Source organism: Pan paniscus, chromosome 3 (genome assembly GCF_029289425.2).
Source record: "Pan paniscus chromosome 3, NHGRI_mPanPan1-v2.0_pri, whole genome shotgun sequence".
NCBI classification, from domain to species: domain Eukaryota; kingdom Metazoa; phylum Chordata; class Mammalia; order Primates; family Hominidae; genus Pan; species Pan paniscus.
This window is the reverse complement of record NC_073252.2, coordinates 97,385,106-97,401,088: the sequence shown is the minus strand read 5'-3', so window position 1 is coordinate 97,401,088 and position 15,983 is coordinate 97,385,106. Positions and strand designations below refer to the sequence as shown.

Below are 15,983 nucleotides of genomic sequence, written 5' to 3'. Positions count from 1 at the left end.
TGCAAAACTCCATGATGAGTGCTTTACAAGGATTATTTCATTTATTCACAAACAGTCCTTTAAAATGATGCCATTATTCATCTTCATCTCACAGATAAGGAAATTAAGGCAAAAAAAATTCAGTGAAATAATAAGTCCAAGTACACAGAACAAGTAAGGAACTGGGTTGGCCTGGTCCCACAAGCCATGCCATCACCGCTGCCCCATACTGCCTCTTGGCACAGGCAGAGGTCATGTCTTATTCATCACTGCTACTCCACTGGACCCAGCTTAGTGCCTGACACAGGGAGGTGTTCAGTCCATACATACTAGTTTTGAGTGGAGCAGAATTGCCAGGCACAGTGATCCCCTTTGCTGTGACTAATTGGGTGTCTGATTCTCTGCTGTAAAGACAAAGAGGCTGCTCTCTCTATCCTACTTCGTTTTTCCTGTTTTCTTACTCCTCTTCCTTCCTCGCCACCCCATGTGCATTCAAAGTTGCAGCTTAGTGCAGACAAAGGGAATACAAGGCAGAACGACCTATGTGGGATTGAAAGAAGAGAAACAAGGAATTCCAGAGGCTGGGGTGGGGGGGAGTGAGGAAAAGAGAAAGTGATTACAATTTATCACTTTAACTTAATATTTAACCTAATGAAAACAAAATCTTATCTAGAATTTGGAAGTCAATATTTTGATTGCTGGTTCAGTACCCTTTTATCTGTTTTGACAGTCTGGGAATAATCCAGTGGGCGTGGCTTAAAGACATAGATCACGTGTGGAATTGGAATTGGATGTTACACAAGCAAACAAAATAAATATCTGTGCAATATATCTGCTTTATGCACTCAAGCAGAGAAGAAATCCACAAAGACTCACAGTCTGCTGGTGGGCAGAGAAGACAGAAACGACATGAGCACAGCAGGAAAAGTAAGCAAAAAATATATTACTGTTGGTAATATATTCTCATCAATATAACAAAGAAAGGAATACAGTATTCGATGAATAATTTAAAATTCATATCTAAATTAGAAATGATATGCTGAAATATGATATGCAATATACACCTCAATATGTAATGTATACTGAACTGCAGTGGAAATAAGCTATTCTTAAATACCTTTAACAGGAATGTATAGAACCTGTGTCTATTAGTCTTTATTTCCTACATTAAATAAATTTACAGTAAAATGATAGTTTATTCCAAGCTAATCATGACTGATTTGTAAATCTAAAGTTAGAAAAGTCTTTAATGGCAAGTTATCTTTATAATAAGAAACCATAATTCAAATGTGTTATTATTTTTACTCAAATTTTTTATGAACACAGGAAAGTTGTCTGACAGAAGTTTGATGAGAGGAATTTGACTCAGAAGACTGAAATATCCTTTAACCTTACTATAAAATATCTTACAAAATACTCATTGATTTCACAGCATTAGAATTATCAAGGTTAAGCAAGACATCAACATGCAAATTCTGATTAAAAGGGGTCCATTATGATACAATTCAGGGAATTTCCACAAAAATCCTATGGAACAGTATCTTCCCCATTTAAAAGTTAACATGGTTTTACAGAAAATCAATGATACAATTTGAATAATAATACAATTTGAATCACTTAGCACTAGGAATACAGATATTTGGTTTTTTCTTCTATAAATTTGTACTTATTTGCTCAATGTGTTTACAGGTGCATGTGGTCATTCAATATAATCAATTGATATTTTTTAATTGTTTAATTACATAAACCTGTGCAACTATTTCCAGTCCTTTTTTTGTGTTAGGAGTGTACCACACTGTAAAATATCTCACTATGATAATTCAATTTAAAGGTTCTGAGGCTTCTCTCTGCATTGTGTGACAAACAGGCTCATATCAATAAGACTGGTTGATGGAGCTAGAGGACGTTATTCTAAGTAAAGTAACTCATGAATGGAACACCAAATATCCAATGTTCTCACTTAAAAGTGGTAGCTAAACTATGAGGACACAAAGGATGAGAATGATATAATGGACTTTGGGGACCGAGGGAAAAGGGCAGTAGGAGGAATAAGACATAAAAGACTACATATTGGGTTCAGTCTACACTGCTTGTGTGAGGGGTGCACCAAAATATCAGAAATCACCACTAAAGAACTTATCCGTGTAACCAAAAACCACCTGCACCCCAAAAACTATTGAAATTAAAAATTAATCAATGAATAAATTTTAAGATAAAAATAATGCATGTAATTTACCCAGCACAGGTCACAATGTGCCTGTCACATCATAAGCACCTCATAATAAGAATCTTCCTACTATTAGTACCTTCTGTCTAAGTATTCTGATATTTATTTTGGCATTGACCATGTTGAACATCCTACAAAGTTGAAAATTTTGACAAATAAATAATGAAAATGAATTGGCAGAAAAATAAATCTCAATTGAATTTTTAAATTATATTTGCAATTATGTTGATTCTTTCTAGAAAGGGCTCTGTGAATTATACATGCTTTACCACAACGAAGATGGGTTTTACAGTACACTGCCAAGCACTAGAAATATATGCTGAACTTTATTTTTAAGAACATCTATGGATAAGCTCTGCTAAACAGAAATCCAAACACACTGTTTCTCCAGTTTTAAAATATACACCCGTGGGTCTGAGTGTATACACACACACACACGTGCACACACACACACACCACCAACTCTAATCTCTATAATATTTGGCTCAAATCTAAGCTGAAAGAAGTCTCTACACATAAATTAGATTACAAAACAGGCTGCCAAAGCTAAGTTTCAAATGAGTAGGAAACAAGTAGCACACAGAAGTAGTGGAGAGAGAAAATTAAAAGAGGACAATAAGCAAATAGGGAGAGAAAGAAATGTCATTGTGCGCAGGAAGGTAAATGTATAATTGCTCTTATAGAGTCAGATCCTTTTGGCCTAAGCAGAAAACTGAGCAATAAAGCAGTGTATTTTATGTAGACAGACACTGACTCTGTCAGCAAAATAAAGGTGACTTCTAACTTCATATATCAGCTAATAGTTGTGGGTAGACGAGCATTTTCAGGACGGCATTAGGAAATACCAGGAATAAACACCTTCAGAGAAAAAACAACAACAACATAAGAATGGCCTAAATAAATATATTCCATTTTTCTCAATGTCTTATTATACTTTGTTTATCTTTCCTTATGTTATTGCTTTTTAAAAGATACTTTTATTCTCTTTATAAACCAGAGTACTTCATTTCCATGGAGCACTTGCTAGGTACCAGACATGGGACGCAATATTACATGTACAAAGATGAAAAGACACAACTTATGACTTCAAGAGTGGGAAAACACTGTCACCATCTCTCTGTTTGATTTTCTAGGTAATCAAATGCAAAGCAGCTGTGCTGTGGGAGGTAAAGAAACCCTTTTCCATTGAGGATGTGGAGGTTGCACCTCCTAAGGCTTATGAAGTTCGCATTAAGGTGAAATATTTTTCCATTTATATTTCATTTTACATTTAAAAAACTCAGAGAACATTAAAAATGGAAACATCCAAAAATCCACTAAGAGGCATATCTTATATGATCACCCAGAAGATAAAATTACATTTGTTGTCAAGGAAAGGTATAAATATAAATTTTAAATTTTTAAAAAGTGATCAAAGAGTACATACAGTATAATTCCAGTAAAATACAAAAGAATTTATGTTTGTACAGAAAAAAATTCCAAAGGATATATATCGACTTCAAAATCAATTAATATTAGATATTTTCCATGTGTTACTTTGCTATTTCTACTTCTATTTTTTAAAGCATGCATTCTTACATAAGACTTAAATATTTCAGAATCAATTATTTCACAGATTATTCTAAATTGTTTAATTCAAGAAGGGAAGGTAGAGAAGGGTTTTAGACTGAATAACCTTGGGGATAAACTGAATCTTTCATATTTAGGAATAGTAGGGATTAGTAGCAAAACCCTCAAATACATTTTAGAAACACAATTTCAGGAATTTGGGTATGTTAAATTCATCTAGTTACAATCTTTTCTGAATCTGAACAGCTTCTCTTTATTCTGTAGATGGTGGCTGTAGGAATCTGTCGCACAGATGACCACGTGGTTAGTGGCAACCTGGTGACCCCTCTTCCTGCGATTTTAGGCCATGAGGCAGCCGGCATCGTGGAGAGTGTTGGAGAAGGGGTGACTACAGTCAAACCAGGTACAGGATTCACACTCAGGGAACACGTGTGGTTCACCATCCAGGATTTCCCAGCCTGGATAAGGAAACCAAGGCAATGAGAGACGAAAGGGCTTGCACAAGGTCACCGCGCAGCCAGGACTTCAGGAGTTTCCTCTTTCCCTCTCTGCCTGCCTGACTCAAGCATGTATGCATTCAGGCACTCATGTATTGTACCCTTCAACCATTATGTACTGAGTATCTACTAGACGCCAGGCAGCAGGTTAGAGCCTGGAGATATGTGAGGATCAAAAGAGACACAGTGCCTACCACTGTGGCATTCATAGTCCAGTAATTCTGTGTTAGTGTTGGCTGAACACTGTCTTCTGTCAGGGTCCAGATAGAAGCAGAAACGGGAGGAGGGAAAAAAAGTAAATGTGGAAACTGTTCTGTGCTGAGTTCACAAAATGGAGGCCACATGGCTACGGATGAATAAACATGACCTTTTCTTAGGTGACCTATGCAGCTCCTTCACCAATTTCCTCTTCCAACAAGGTCTCTCTTCCTGAGCATGGAATCAATGAAATAGGCTAGGTGAAAGGAAATGAAAGAAACGTAGAAGGAACCATCCCGCCATCAACAATGTCTGCCTTGTTACCTTCAGCCATGCTTAAATGCAACTGGTTACAGATTACTAATTATTTCATCTTCAATATTTATTTTACCCTAAACTTATGTATTAATGTAAATACTTTTAGAAGTAAAGGGTTAATAACTAGGACATTGCCATACCATCATTTTCACATAAACTTTACCTATAAAATGTTAATGCACCAACCATTTTTCTTGATCATGTGGAATGTATAGCATAGGTGATTAAAAATAAAAATTATGTTTAATTTAAAAAAGTTGCTTTAGCCTGTAGATTCACCCTGCCCCCTTACCAAATACCAATTTAAACTGTGAACAGAAAATAATAAAATAAACTATCCAAAGTATGTTTTAGCTCTATTTTCTTTAGTTAGAAATAAATTAACAACAAAATGACAGCCTTACATTTTACCCCTACTCCCTCCACCATAACAGGAAAAGTAGATAATTCACAAATTATCAGCTAAAAATATTTGTTAAGTCCATTCTTATCCTAAAAGAAAGTGCCTAACTTGTTGTGAAGTGCTGAAGTTTTCAGAGAAATTTCTGGAATTCTTCTTTGTCCCATTTTTGTTTTTCTCAAAAAAAAAAAAAAAACCTAGGATTTTTTAAAGCATTCATTTCATAAAAAAAGATAAGCATAGTCACTTTGGAAAGTCAAGAATTGGTTAAAAATTATCATATTTATTGTAAATCAATCTTTTACAAAATACCAGATCTTCCCAATATCTACAGGCACTATAATAGATCACTTTCAACTAAAATTTATATTTATATTTATAGTAAGAATATTTAAGATTTAATTAGTTAAAGTTTAAATAAAAAGATGTTTGCAAAGCCTCCAGGAGAAATCAGTACACTGTGTAAAAGTTAACTATTAGTACAGTGGAAGTAATTTTTTTAATCTGTGTGGTCTCCCACATTTGTGTTTTCTCAGTAGGAATCCTCAGGCACTTATAAACTCAAACTGAAAACAATGCTGTGGCAGGCATTGAAAAATGACATAGTTATTATTGAACTCTATTCCTTAAAGACTTTTAAAGAAACATGCTTCTAATCAATACATGTGAGCTTTAAGTTTTTGCTCTATTAATTACTGCATAGAAATTTAAGAAGAACTTGTTTTATTCCTCTCCAGGTGATAAAGTCATCCCGCTCTTTACTCCTCAGTGTGGAAAATGCAGAGTTTGTAAAAACCCGGAGAGCAACTACTGCTTGAAAAATGAGTAGGTTTCTGATGCTCTCTTTGCACAGACTTTGAGTTTGCACATTACTTATGCTCCTGTCTCATGCCTTTGTGTGTCTGTGTATTGCACTGCCCAGTCTAGGCAATCCTCGGGGGACCCTGCAGGATGGCACCAGGAGGTTCACCTGCAGGGGGAAGCCCATTCACCACTTCCTTGGCACCAGCACCTTCTCCCAGTACACGGTGGTGGATGAGAATGCAGTGGCCAAAATTGATGCAGCCTCGCCCCTGGAGAAAGTCTGCCTTATTGGCTGTGGATTCTCGACTGGTTATGGGTCTGCAGTTAACGTTGCCAAGGTGAGAATGACAATGGATGATAAAACTGCTTACATGCAGACTGTCAGAAACCAAAAGGGAAGCAATTTCTTGCAAGACTCAGAAATTATTTTTGTAGATTTAAAGTGTTGATTATGAGTAGAAAAATGGCCCAGAAAGAATTGACTACACATGCTAGAAATTTCACCAATTTATTGCAGATAAAAACTTGTTGAGTTAAGAAAATGTAAAGATGTCATTTACAATAATTTTTCTTCTGAATTTGCTGTTTATGGGATCATGAAATTTTAGACCTAAGAATTCATTTAGTAATTCATTCAACAATTAGAGAGCACCTATAAATGCCTCAGGCACCATAGGTTCTGCTAGGCTCTGACAGCAAAAGTAAATGAAATGAAGCGTTTGCCCTTGAGGAGCAGCTAGTCTGTGGATCCTCTACTCCCAGAAATAGGATCAACAGTAGAGTCCAAAACCTTACCTGATGCACCTCCAAACCAAGGCTCACCCACTCTGTGGATTCTTAGACGGAAAGTAATAAAGACTCAGTGATGCATAATTCACTCATTATGGGATTTCACTGCTAAAACTAACTCCCCTGGCATGAACACACACATATACTTCAGAAGTGGTAAATTTCAAGCAGAAATTCTTTAAAAGCTCCTCATCTGAGTAGGCTGAAAATCTAGTAGTATGCTTTATTTTATGAAACCGAGGTTCAGATATATAAAGATATTTGCCCAAAGCCTCAGTGCTGAGACTAAAATATATTTTAATATGAGAGCTGAGACTAAAATATCTTTTTCAAATCTCCTGCTGAATCTTAGCTTGCAATACACAATTATTAGTGTTTTTAAATCACAGTCACAAGTCTTGTGTTTTTCTAAGTAAGGTAGAAAATGGTGTTGTCCCCCATAGTATGAATAATATTTGGTGAATGAATGAGTGAATAGACACCCTTAAGGGAATATAAGGATGAGATTACTTGGGACAGGAAAGCATGTTACCCACAATGAAGACTGACTATGGGAGACTAGGTTTAATAAATAGCCCCTAGCCAACCACAAAGAAAAAATTCAGAAGGCATCTTTTCCAAATTTCTGTGACTTTAGCACTTAGCTCCTTGTTCAGTTGCCTCATACGTGTTAGCAGATGGTCAAAGTGATCCTACCCAAGAACAGAAGATGAGGATACTCATAACAATAGATTGTATTTGTTATTGAAATATAGACAAACATTTCATTGCTGTGTTGTTCGCTAGTGTATTTTTAAAGCAGGGATATACTGGTCACAACTACCGAACATAAATGAACCAATGAGTTAATTACTGAGGGTTTAAGTGGAATATTTTTCAGTCTCCTGGAGTAGCCTTTTCCACTTATTTTGTTTTCCAAATATTGCCGTTGTGTATGTATGAGTTACTGAAGCTGGCTATCAAGGGATTTCAGCAATTGACAGTCCCTTCAAGATTGTAATCACTGCCATCTGGATCTCAAAGATCATCCAGTCCCCTGGTTCCCAGCCTGACCTTCCCATTGGAGTCACCTGGGGACTAAGTTCCACCTGCAGAGCTTCTCATTTAATTGACATGGGCTGTGACCTGGACTGTGGGATATTTTGTAAAGCTCCCCAGATGAATCTAATATGCATCAGTTTGAAAACCACTCAACTAGTTCATCCCCTTGAATTTAAAAATAAAGCAACTGAAGCCAAAAGAGGTTTTGATAAACGGTTGGACAAAAGAGTCTGAGTAGTTCTTGATAAACACCTACGCATGGCACTTTATAAAGCTTAGGCACTTTCTAACAATCATCACTTAATCTATTTTTGCATTTTCTGAAAACACAGGTCACCCCAGGCTCTACCTGTGCTGTGTTTGGCCTGGGAGGGGTCGGCCTATCTGCTGTTATGGGCTGTAAAGCAGCTGGAGCAGCCAGAATCATTGCGGTGGACATCAACAAGGACAAATTTGCAAAGGCCAAAGAGTTGGGTGCCACTGAATGCATCAACCCTCAAGACTACAAGAAACCCATCCAGGAGGTGCTAAAGGAAATGACTGATGGAGGTGTGGATTTTTCGTTTGAAGTCATCGGTCGGCTTGACACCATGGTATGTACCATGACATGCCCTGAGATTTCTGCCTCTGCAACCTGGAAGATGCATTTAGGCAGCAAAATATATGTTTTATGTATAAAGGATATTTTTAATGATGAATGGAAATTTCCCATCATCTGTTTGTTATGTGGCTTGTTTAATTTTTGTTATGAGAAATCTTCTCTTCCATCAATTACCCAAACCTGTCTCAAGTCATATTTCCTCTAGAGGAAAAGAAAAGGGTTTGTTTTTCTTAACTGAGCAATTATAGATTTACTTTATTAATGTTTAGTTAAAAAATATAAGCTCAAGTAAACATAAATAATACAAATTCTGTTCTCAAATTGGAATGTTTTATTTTTCTCCCACATTCTTAACAAAAATGGTTTAACAATTTTGCCTATGTTCTTAATAAATTTCAAATTTTTAACATGTTAGTATTTGGCCAAAGGAAATGAGCAATTTTAGGCCAACTGCTGTTTTATTAACAAAAATATGCCCTAAGGAAATTGACTGCTTTAAGACATCACTGTATTTTATCACAGAAACTGGACAGTGCCTGGCACATAGCTAGTACCCAATATTAGTTGGACTGAATACTTTGAAAAGTCAGCAGTCTCTACTAAAGATACAAAAATTAGCCAGGTATGGTGGTGTAGTGCATACCTGTAATCCCAGCTACTCCGGAGGCTGAGGCAAGAGAATCACTTGAACCCAGGAGGCGGAGGTTGCAGTGAGCCAAGATCGCGCCATTGCACTCCAGCCTGGGTGACATAGTGAAACTCTGTCTCAAAAAAAAACAGAAAAAAGAAAAAAAAGAAAAGTCAACAGACTTTACCAACCCCCAGAATTTAAAAGCTACGTATCTCATAGCATTGCTTATAGATTACATGAGACAACGCATGTGATATACTTAGCACAGTGCCGCCTGTCATATGGTAAGCTCCCAATAAATGTCAGCTGACTTTTTTTTTCTTTTTTTTTGAGACAGGGTCTCACTCTGTCACCAAGGCTGAAGTGAAGTGGCATAATTATAACTCGCTGCAGCCTCAACCTCCTGGGCTCAAGTGATTCTCCTACCTCAGCCTCCAAAAATGCTGAGAGTATAGGCACAAGCCACCACACTCAGCCTCAGTTGGCATTATTTATATGAAATACTATTTCCAATCTTGCAGTGCTTACATCATCTTTGGCTTATTACATGGTATTTCTTCCAAACAGTTACAAATATCAGTTGCGATGGGAAACACATCTCTAGCTATATTTCACCTACTCAGAATTCTCTAGAATCCTACTGAAAATGTCTCCAGAAACCAACAAGTTTCCATTGCTGAGGTTTTCTAGAAGGTCCAGCAGTGTGGGTAACAGGGAGTGGCACCCTAAGATCAAAGCTCTCGGCAGCCTTGACCTAGGACAGATGCCACAGAGGAATAAAATGTCAAGAGAATTCAACTTTTTCCAGGGCTACAGCTTTTCTCTTTATGCCCCTTTTCTATATTTTCATCCATTTTCTCATGTGGAACTGGAGTGTACCTTATCTTAAGATACCAAGTGTCTGACAGCCACATGTTCTGAGGATGTCTGGTCTCCCAAAGGTCAGAATCCAAAATCAAAGAACTAATCATTATATTCCTACAGGGATCTTTAGCCATTTTCTAACTACAGAACATGTTCCAAGAACTGACTGGAAAACATTTTCTGAACTGTTTCTTGAGGTTCCCAAATGATCAGTGTATTTTAATGTAAAACCAATATATATTTGGGGAGGTAAAAAAACAATGTTTAAAACATGTCCGTTTGAGAAATGGACAGTAGAATAGGAATCCACTTAAGAGGGAGACCGTCAAGTGGACAGGAGACAAATTTCGGTGATATAATTGTTTATCTTGTTCACCGTCAAAATATCTGGTTGAAAGTACTGGGTTCAAAATACCTTTATTAGGAAGAATTAAGCACACTCCAATTTATTCATCCATTCTTTCATTAAAAAACCATTTTCTGGGCATTTCCTGAATCCACAGCACTATCCCGTGCAAAAAAGGGGAATGAAGGATCAAAAGACATGATCTCTTCCCTCTACACACTCACAATCCAGTTAAGCCTATTACATGATATTGTGCATTATGAGTAGGAACTATGCGACTCCACGTTAAGGATGCTAAATATTCACTTTATTCCAGATGGCTTCCCTGTTATGTTGTCATGAGGCATGTGGCACAAGCGTCATCGTAGGGGTACCTCCTGCTTCCCAGAACCTCTCAATAAACCCTATGCTGCTACTGACTGGACGCACCTGGAAGGGGGCTGTTTATGGTGGTATGTAGTTGGGCTCAAGTGCCAAATTCTCATTAATCTCAATATATCTCATTAATCTCAATATAATCTCAATATATATGCCCTTTTACAATTGACAAGGCAAGATTTTGAAAACAAATCAAAAATAAATTTAAATTCCTTTTCTATCTACAGTCTCCAAATCAACTAGATATGGAACTAATGCAGACAGAAGGTCTCAATATAGACTTTTCTGTTGTCACCATAACCCAGGACCTTTAATCTCCATCTGTTTTTGTACTTGTGACTGTGTAAGGCATGGAAATTTTTAGTAGAACATGCAAATCTACAACAATATTTCATATCTACACCCAAATTTAGACAACTGATAAATTTGCTCCTCTACCTTGGGCATAAACTTCTGTACTATTATTTCTATGGGAGAGACAAAATAACTAAGAACCTTCGTTTATCTGTGATTTTTTTTAAGTCAAGACACTGTAAAAGCATATTGAAGTACTGTATCTCTTCTTATCCTCAGTTATAGCAGTCTGGAATGGAGCACCTTTTCTAAACTTTGATTTATTTGGAAAATCTTCTCTTCAATTCTCCTACTTACCCTAGCTGAATCCAACAATGATACTGTCTTCTTTTCAGGCTTTAAGAGTAAAGAAGGTATCCCAAAACTTGTGGCTGATTTTATGGCTAAGAAGTTTTCACTGGATGCGTTAATAACCCATGTTTTACCTTTTGAAAAAATAAATGAAGGATTTGACCTGCTTCACTCTGGGAAAAGGTAGATTTTAAGTTAGTTTTCTGTTTTGCTTTTTTTTCTACCATAGGGGATTGTCTAGCAGAGAATGAAAAAGGTGGAAAGATGAGAAAATATAGAGTCCCTTGGTTTTCCATTACCAGTTCAGTCTTTGCATGGAGCGTATGTAGGATCATACTGTGAGAAGTTGAAAACATTTCCTTTGCATTTCCTATTCTGCTGGAGTCAAATTATGTTGATTACTGCAAATCTGAATGATCAGAGCCACTCAGCCTTCCTGAAAAGAGAACACTCACATTTGCCCAAAAAAAAAAACCCCAAAAAACAAAAGTCTATTTAAACAACCATAATTATAACATGGTGTCTTTGAAGCCTCTTCCTTCTACCTATATAAAGCTGACACTAAGTGTCTGCATATTTAAATAATTTTCAGGACATCCTCAACATTTTCATTACAGGAGTAGGTGGAACTACATTGGGATTGTTTTCTAGGTAGATATTACTAGTTTTTCTCTTTTTCTTTTTCTTTTCTTTTGTAGTTTAAGAAAAAATTTTTTACCACTGAAAGTTATCATAAAAGAGTAGTAAATACTATTTTAAATGTTTGTCTTACATTTTCTCTGAAGCTTAGAAAAATAAGCCAATTCTATTTCCTACCTCTAACATTTAACACTTACAACCAGCTATTAAAATGAATTTTGTCACCTGCATTTACATGAGGCACAACTGGAAACAGGCAGTTATATCTAACCTTTGCCTTCTAGCTCCAGAGTCTTAGATTCTTCTGCTATCCCACACTTACTTTCATGAGGTTTTCAACTTTAAATAGTGTTTCTTTGGCACTCACAAAATCATTATACTAGGTACTTTAACCGACAACATTCTTGAGGAAGGAAAGAAACTAGCACCCACAGAGCACCAGCTGTTCTATTAAGTGTCTTACCTGCATTATCTCCTGTGATTCCCAAACAATGCTCAGTGTCAGTCTCAATCTCACTATCTTAGAGAACAGAAACTGAGACTCGGAGAAGACATGACTTTGCCAAAATCATCAAGTGGTAGGAAGGGGAGGCAGAATTCAAAAGTAGATCTTGTTTTTAGCAAATCTATTCACTTTCTATTAAACCACACCGCCCCTCAAGAGTGCATGTACATATGGAAAACAGTAGTCATCAAAGGTTAGTTATCAGTCATTATTATTACCATTGACATCATCATTGGGATCATCATCATCACAGGATTGAAAAGATGATGGCAAATATAGAGATGAACAAAACCAGAGGACAGTGTTGAGCAACATAAGAAGTCATGAAACATGCCTAAATTCACTTTATGAGAATGTCATATAGTAATATGCATATGTAAATATAATTAATCCTATCAATAAGCAAAGATTAAAAATTATAATATTCAATATTGGTAAGAATAAGGTGAGTTGGGCACTTTCATGTACTTTCAGTAGTAATTGATACATACTTTTGGAAAAGCAATTTGGTAATATATATCAGAAACCTTTAAAAAATAACTGAATCCTTTGCCCCAGCAATTCCATTTCTAGAAATCTATTCTACAGAAATAATCAACTAGTCAAACATGCATATATGTTTACTTGTTAGAACTTTAGAAACATTCTAAAGTTCAACACAAGGAAAATAATTTCATAAATTCCAGTCGTCTATTAGAAATAAATGAAACCATCAAAAAGAAATGACTTCATTGGGATATTCTCATGATGTAATTTTAGACTCATTTAATGAAGAATATAAATTGTATATGTTGTATATGCAATGTCTCAAATTTTCTTTTTTTATATTTATTTTATTATTATTATACTTTAAGTTTTAGGGTACATGTGCACAATGTGCAGGTTAGTTACATATGTATACATGTGCCATGCTGGTGTGCTGCACCCATTAACTCGTCATCAAAAACAGTAAAACATGCACAGATTTCTAGAAAAAAGTTCATAGAAATTCAAGAAAACATTGAGAATGATTATTTCTAGGTTGTGGGATTATGGATTACTTTTACTTTCTTCTTCCTGCTGTCTTGTATTCTCTGAATTATGTGCATATATATTTCTCATATATGCATATGCATATACATATATATGTTAAAAATTATTAAAGAGTCACAAAGACCATCATTTTCTAAAAATATGTATTCATGAGAAGTTGGTTTATAGAAAGGGCATTGGTTCTAGTGTAAATGTTCCATTTGTAATCTTCACAAGAATGAACTATCTTAGAATTAATACAAATCAACTTTATTCTCTACTTCTACAAATCCTTAAACATCTGTATCAAAGGTCTTTTAAACTTCCAGCATGGTCTTAACTTTGTTAAATTATCAATTCTTTCAGGCAAGTTATCCATCATCTTATAATTTTTGCAAATTTGTATTTGGGTTTGAATCCCAACACTCCATACTAGATGTGCTACCAGAGCAAGTTACAAATCTTTCTAAGTCTCAGTTTTTATAATCTCTAAAATGGACATAATATGGGAACCTACCTCTTAGTGTTGATGTTTAGGTTGAAGTTTAAGAAAATGCACGAAGAATGTGACAAATAGTAAGAACTTACTGCAAGTTATTATCCACTGTTGTTTTATATTCCTTATTATACCAGGAACGTGGGCACACAAAAATGATTTTTTGAAGATGCTAATGTAGAATTAATGTAGAATTGAAATGACAGGCATACTCAGGATGTTGTGAGTGAGATTAAGATTGGAGAAAAAAAGAAAAGAAAAGAAAACCAAAAAAGATGAACTTCCTTTTTCTTGAACCAAATGTATGGGGATGGAAATAGGGTAGCTGGGATCACAGACAGATTTTCACTAAGACACCTCAGATGCTCCTTGGACTCTCACAACAAGCATGTGGGTTGTCTAAATGTTAACACAATGTCTCTTCTTTCCTATTGCAGTATCCGTACCGTCCTGACGTTTTGAGGCAATAGAGATGCCTTCCCCTGCAGCAGTCTTCAGCCTCCTCTACCCTACAAGATCTGGAGCAACAGCTAGGAAATATCATTAATTCTGCTCTTCAGAGATGTTATCAATAAATTACACATGGGGGCTTTCCAAAGAAATGGAAATTGATGGGAAATTATTTTTCAGGAAAATTTAAAATTCAAGTGAGAAGTAAATAAAGTGTTGAACATCAGCTGGGGAATTGAAGCCAACAAACCTTCCTTCTTAACCATTCTACTGTGTCACCTTTGCCATTGAGGAAAAATATTCCTGTGACTTCTTGCATTTTTGGTATCTTCATAATCTTTAGTCATTGAATCCCAGTGGAGGGGACCCTTTTACTTGCCCTGAACATACACATGCTGGGCCATTGTGATTGAAGTCTTCTAACTCTGTCTCAGTTTTCACTGTCGACATTTTCCTTTTTCTAATAAAATGTACCAAATCCCTAGGGTAAAAGCTTGGGTAAGGTAAAGGATAGACTCACATTTACAAGTAGTGAAGGTCCAAGAGTTCTAAATACAGGAAATTTCTTAGGAACTCAAATAAAATGCCCCACATTTTACTACAGTAAATGGCAGTGTTTTTATGACTTTTATACTATTTCTTTATGATCGATATACAATTGATTTTTTAAAATAATAGCAGATTTCTTGCTTCATGTGACAAAGCCTCAATTACTAATTGTAAAAACTGAACTATTCCCAGAATCATATTCAAAAAATCTGTAATTTTTGCTGATGAAAGTGCTTCATTGACTAAACAGTATTAGTTTGCGGCTATAAATGATTATTTAGATGATGACTGAAAATGTGTATAAAGTAATTAAAAGTAATATGGTGGCTTTAAGTGTAGAGATGGGATGGCAAATGCTGTGAATACAGAATGTAAAATTGGTAACTAAGAAATGGCACAAACACCTTAAGCAATATATTTTCCTAGTAGATATATATATACACATACATATATACACATATACAAATGTATATTTTTGCAAAATTGTTTTCAATCTAGAACTTTTCTATTAACTACCATGTCTTAAAATCAAGTCTATAATCCTAGCATTAGTTTAATATTTTGAATATGTAAAGACCTGTGTTAATGCTTTGTTAATGCTTTTCCCACTCTCATTTGTTAATGCTTTCCCACTCTCAGGGGAAGGATTTGCATTTTGAGCTTTATCTCTAAATGTGACTTGCAAAGATTATTCCTGGTAAAGGAGGTAGCTGTCTCCAAAAATGCTATTGTTGCAATATCTACATTCTATTTCATATTATGAAAGACCTTAGACATAAAGTAAAATAGTTTATCATTTACTGTGTGATCTTCAATAAGTCTCTCAGGCTCTCTGAGCTTGTTCATCCTTTGTTTTGAAAAAATTACTCAACCAATCCATTACAGCTTAACCAAGATTAAATGGGATGATGTTAATGAAAGAGCTTCGCCAATTAAGAAGGGCCATGTAAATGTGGGTAACCTGATTGTTTTGTCAAAAATGCTAAAGCGGGGTGGGGGGTGGCACAGTGGCTTATCCCTGTAATCCCAGCACTTTGGGAGGTCAA

The 15,983-nt window shown here is 35.7% G+C and overlaps 1 protein-coding gene across 1 annotated transcript; it reads left to right on the top strand.

The window, feature by feature from the left end:
* Positions 1-286: 286 nt before the first annotated feature.
* ADH1B (alcohol dehydrogenase 1B (class I), beta polypeptide) lies at positions 287-15,737 on the top strand. Its single transcript, XM_003829928.5, has 9 exons — positions 287-906; positions 3,340-3,441; positions 4,040-4,178; positions 5,926-6,013; positions 6,111-6,330; positions 8,155-8,415; positions 10,581-10,716; positions 11,332-11,470; positions 14,376-15,737. Exons 1-9 carry the CDS (start codon positions 889-891, stop codon positions 14,398-14,400), a joined length of 1,128 nt encoding a protein of 375 aa, XP_003829976.1. The 5' UTR covers positions 287-888; the 3' UTR covers positions 14,401-15,737.
* Positions 15,738-15,983: the final 246 nt, after the last annotated feature.

Coding starts and splice junctions, on each gene's coding strand:
- ADH1B (XM_003829928.5), top strand. Junction 6,014..6,110: donor AACTACTGCTTGAAAAATGA/GTAGGTTTCTGA, acceptor TGCACTGCCCAG/TCTAGGCAATCCTCGGGGGA. Junction 11,471..14,375: donor CTGCTTCACTCTGGGAAAAG/GTAGATTTTAAG, acceptor TTCCTATTGCAG/TATCCGTACCGTCCTGACGT.